Source organism: Scylla paramamosain, chromosome 6 (assembly GCF_035594125.1).
Source record: "Scylla paramamosain isolate STU-SP2022 chromosome 6, ASM3559412v1, whole genome shotgun sequence".
NCBI lineage: Eukaryota > Metazoa > Arthropoda > Malacostraca > Decapoda > Portunidae > Scylla > Scylla paramamosain.
Genome location: NC_087156.1, coordinates 26,936,997 through 26,941,996, shown reverse-complemented (window position 1 = coordinate 26,941,996; position 5,000 = coordinate 26,936,997). Strand labels below are relative to the sequence as shown.

General features: G+C 42.7%; 2 protein-coding genes across 2 annotated transcripts in view; both read right to left on the bottom strand.

The window, feature by feature from the left end:
- Window positions 1-2,529: 2,529 nt before the first annotated feature.
- LOC135101062 (uncharacterized) lies at window positions 2,530-3,279 on the bottom strand. Its single transcript, XM_064004635.1, has 2 exons — window positions 3,137-3,279; window positions 2,530-2,989 (listed from the first exon to the last, which is right to left on the bottom strand). Exons 1-2 carry the CDS (start codon window positions 3,277-3,279, stop codon window positions 2,530-2,532), a joined length of 603 nt encoding a protein of 200 aa, XP_063860705.1.
- Window positions 3,280-3,670: 391 nt separating this feature from the next.
- The window catches only part of LOC135101540 (uncharacterized), a 3,602-nt gene continuing 2,272 nt past the window's right edge, over window positions 3,671-5,000 (bottom strand). The window contains exon 2 of the mRNA XM_064005629.1: window positions 3,671-5,000. This exon is cut by the window's right edge and continues 28 nt beyond it. Within this exon, the coding sequence (XP_063861699.1) occupies window positions 3,810-5,000 (1,191 nt within the window). The 3' untranslated portion in view covers window positions 3,671-3,809.

The following is a 5,000-nucleotide window of genomic DNA, read 5'->3' as shown; positions in this document are numbered from 1 at the left end:
GTTGTCTCTGTGGTTTGATTTGTAACGAGCCATGCACAGTCGCCACGAAGTGATGCTATGTTCTACAATATGCCTCATACAAAAAAAAAAAAAAAAGTAGCTTGTAACTTCCGCATTACGTATCCATTTCTTCTTGGGCTTTGCATAATTGTTAATATAACGCATTTCATTTGCCCAAGTATTGTACCTCATTTGTAGACATGAAATTCACTGGACTTTGTAACATCCCTATTGTTCGTGTCTTGAATTTTTTGTCAACAATTTGTTATCTGGCCTCTCCCTCTCATAGATAACGTTTAGATGAATATTTCACTATTTGAAAAAAAAAAAAAAAATTCAGTATAGATCTATGAAGTACTCTTTATAGAAAATTGTTTTCATACTAAAGATGCAATAATTGAAAACGAGATTACATTTTGGTTGATGTTTGTGTTGTGTGGTTGACATGTAGTGATGAGCTACAACAACAATGTTTTGTAACTGTAGAAGAAGACATCTAGGTTAGCATACGTGGGGCTGGAGAGACTCAAGATCGAATGTTATTTTATAAATGCACTGAACCGTGCAAAAGACAAAAGATATGTGATGATGTAACTGATCACTTTTGCAGACACGAAAAAGGTTTTAGATTCGAATACATCCATAACTCTTATTGCCATTGGGAGCTGAATCTTTATCACAGACAAGGTAAATATGATGAAATTGAAAACATGTTTTGCTTTACTGAAAAGTTTCCTAAATAATTTAAATGAAAAAAAAAGTAAGCGAAGAAAGAATATACTAAAAGCTAACATGTGTAGATATAACTTATATTCAATAAAACATTATTCCCAGATTTTGAAAGCACATTAATATTTGTCATCAGCAGTAGTGATAAACACTGATTTTTCGTTTTGATTTGATTGCGTAATTCTAGGAAATTATAATTAGCGTTGAAATGTTAGAAAAAAGAAATGTAGAGACTACGATATCGTCATCTTGTAAATCTTGTATTGAGAAAAATCGTAATAAAAAATGCACATATGACATGGTTCTTTCTTGGTGACTTCATGGTTATGGAGGGTTTCGTAAAATTACCGTTTTTTTTTTTGTGATGAGTTGTGTATTTACCAATGTTTGTCTCTCTGTCAGTCTGCAAAGAGATGAAAAGATTTTTTTTTCTTTATGTAGGAAGGACACCGGCCAAGGGCAACAAAAATCTAATAAAAAAAATGCCCACTGAAATGCCAGTCCCATAAAAGGGTCAAAGCAGTGGTCAAATATTGATGAATAAGTGTCTTTAAACCTCTCTCTTGAAGGAATTCGTCATAGGAATGTGGAAATATAGAAGCAGGCAGGGAGTTCCAGAGTTTACCAGAGAAAGGGATGAATGATTGAGAATACTGATTAATTCTTGCGTTAGAGAGATGGACAGAATAGGGGTGAGAGAAAGAAGAAAGTCTTGTGCAGCGAGCCCGCGGGAGGAGAGGAGGCATGCAGTTAGCAAGATCAGAAGAGCAGTTAGCATGAAAATAGCGGTAGAAGACAGCTAGATATGCAACATTGCAGCGGTGAGAGAGAGGCTGAAGACAGTCAGTATAAATGGATTTCTAAGAATCTATTACGTTTTGTGGCGGATCCAGACATATAAGGGGGTCTAGAATTTTACAGGTGCCCATGGACCTCTGCCTTGTCATTGAAGCTCTGTGGGTAATGTTTGCCTTGTTTTAGATAAGTCCGCGGATAATGTTAGCCAGATTTCACCGAAGTCTACGGACTGTCGTGTTTCATTCGAGTCTGCGGAACATAGTTACCATGGTTTATATTGTGTGGCATTGGCGGAGACATTTGCTTTTTGAGCGTCTTCCATCTAGTATGATTGTGTTAGAAAACTCACCGTACATGTGTTAATTTTCTTAATTTATCCCCTTCGTCCCACTTTATTAAAAAGTTCGGGACTGTGTGATGAATTTCTTTAGTATGGTGTGGTGGCAATGTCTGGTAGCCCCTCATGACAGTCAGTCTGGCAAATCTGGTGCGGCTTAGCGTTGCATGGCTTTACCTACTTTTAATTAAGAACTAGAACTGGTAAATCTGTGGGATGAACAGCTATTTAGTTTGTATGTTTATTGCAAACTCTCCGAGACTAAACTGTGTTCAGATGGACTTCACATTACCTTTGTGTCTCATGATAAAAATGACAGAAGACATTCATACAGCATACTAGATATAGCAGTGGACGAGACAGATGACCGTTGAGAAAAATGATCGTGCAGCATAATCGTTCCTTAATCTTGCTTACTATTTCTTTTGCATTTGTTGTACTTGCTATTATTTAGGGGGATTAAGAAAGATATATGTAACTGTAACACATACTTTAATTTCATGGCAAATAGTTTCAGAAATAAAGTCGCTTGTAATAACCAGCTTTTATGCACATCTTATATATGTAAAGTATAATAGACAGTTATTCACACGTGTGCAAAAGGCTGGAGCACTTCCGCTGGTCTCTACGATCCCTGATTAAAGCTAGTAATTTTTGTCAACTATTTAACCATTATAGGGATTGAATGGCCTGCTTGGAGCGTTGTAGTTGTAGCCAGTATTACAATTAGGTTTGACGGTGGAGGTGGCGGTGATGGTGTTGTACACTTTGTTGTAGACTGTGGAGGTAACGTAGTTGGTATTGTAAACGGTGTTAGTGACGTACTGGGTGCGGGTCCTGCCTGGAAGGTATTGAGTGCTGTAGTATGTGCGTGTATTCGTCACGTACTGGGTCTGGGCCGGTTGGTAGACGGTGGTTTGGATCGTTTGCTGAGAGTAAATGGTTGTTGGCACCACCTGTGTTGACACTTGGGTCCTCACCACCTGCTGGGGCACCGTCACCGTCCTGGTGACATACTGGGGCACCTGTTGCGTGCGGTAGACGGTGGACACCTGCTGCTGCACCTGTGTGCGAGTGACGTACTGGGTCTGTGTGTTGGTGAGCACCACCTCAGAGTAAATGGTGCTGGTGACAGGCACCACGTCGAGAGCTTTCTCTAGTCTCTGTGCATGTCGCTGTTCTATCTATACATATTGTGTATAAAATAACAAAGCTCCAAAGACTGGTACTCTCCCTCAACATAAGCCCAAGCTGTCGTCTTGCACGTCTTACACTTCATCATCATCATCATCATTATTAGTTTCATCATTGTCAGCTTTATCATCGTTATCATTATCAACTTCATCATCATCATCATCGTTAGTTTCAACATCATTGTCATCATCATCATCATCATCAGCTTCATCATTATCCATCATCATCAGCAGCAGCAGGAACTTTATCATTATTATCAACACCATCATCATCATAATCATCATGATCATTATCATTACCATCACCATCATCATCATCATCATCATCATCGTCATTGTCATCATCACCAAAACCACCATCACTACCACCACCACCAAAACCAGTATCATGATCATCATCATCGCCATCACCTATATATATATATATATATATATATATATATATATATATATATATATATATATATATATATATATATATATATATATATATACGCCAATGCAGCAACTCTTCATATAAAGCCTAATTGAGGGCTGACTCCACTAACACTCCCAAAATACGAAGGAATAAGTGTTAAGACACCATTGATGAATGCTTAATGAGAGAACAATACTTAAGAAGACTTTGTATTATCAGATAAAGGCATTCGATCAGCGTACAGTATTTATAGGAAGATTAATCACCAGCAGAGCCAACAAGTGTCTCCGCTTTCCACACGCAAGAGTGGTTCAGAAGCAGGACTCAGCTGTGGTCAGCGGCCATATGGATTAAAAGGCTTGGCCGGAGCATTGTAGTTGTAACCTGTTTTACAGTAAGGTTTGAGTGTACGAGTAGCAGTGATGGTGTTGTACACCGGTCTATAGGTAGTGGAAGTGACATAGTTAGTGTTGTAAACGGTGCTGGTGACGTACTGGGTGCGGGTCCTGCCGGGCACCTGCTGGGTGTTGACAGCAGTGCGAGTGACGGTCACGTGCTGGGTTTGGGCCGGCTGGTAGACAGTGGTTTGGATCGTCTGCTGAGTATAGATAGTTGTGGGCACCACCTGTGTAGACACTTGAGTGCTGACCACCTGCTGTGGCACCGTCACTGTCCTGGTGACGTACTGGGGCACCTGCTGCGTGCGGTAGACGGTGGTCGTCTGCTGCTGCACCTGTGTGCGGGTGACGTACCGGGTCTGTGTGTTAGTGATCACCACCTCAGAGACGATGGTGGTGGTGACAGGCACCACCTGGGTGCTGGTGACGACTCGTGTCTGTCCCGGCTGGGTGACGGTTCGAGTGACAACGTTGGTCCTGTAGACGGTGGTGGAGCGCACCACATCTGGGGCAGGGATGACCGTGGTGGAGTAGACAGTGCTGTACTGGGTGCTCTGGACGGTGCGGGTCTGTCCCGGGAGCTGCTGTGTCCTGGTGACTGTCTGGGTCTGGTAGACGGTGCTGTAAACCTGCTGAGGAACCACCTGGGTGGACACCACGTTCCTGGTGACGGTGGTGGGCACCTGCTGGATGCGGGTGGTGTACCTGGTCTGGTACTGGACTTGGGTGCGGACAACCTCTTGTGTGCGTGTGACGTAGTTGACCTGAGGAGGGAGCGTGACGACCTCGGTGTGCACCCTGTCCTCCGTGCGGGTCACCGTCGCTGTCTGGTACACGATGGAGGGAACGACTTGTGTGCGAATGACCTCAGAATAGATGGTGGTGTGCACCTGTTGGGTCTTATAGTCCGTCTGGGTGATATACTGCACGTTGGTGTTGTAAACGGTGGAGGGAACCACTTGAGTGGAGTACTGGGTCTGTGTTTGGTAGACGGTGGAGGGCTCACACTTGTGAGGAGGAAGGTATCCCAAGGAGGGAAAAAGTCTTACTTTGTTGCCAAATAAATGTCTGCGCTGCCGATCCACAGAGGCTGTCAGCGTGACGCCCATCAGCACGTGTAGCACCAG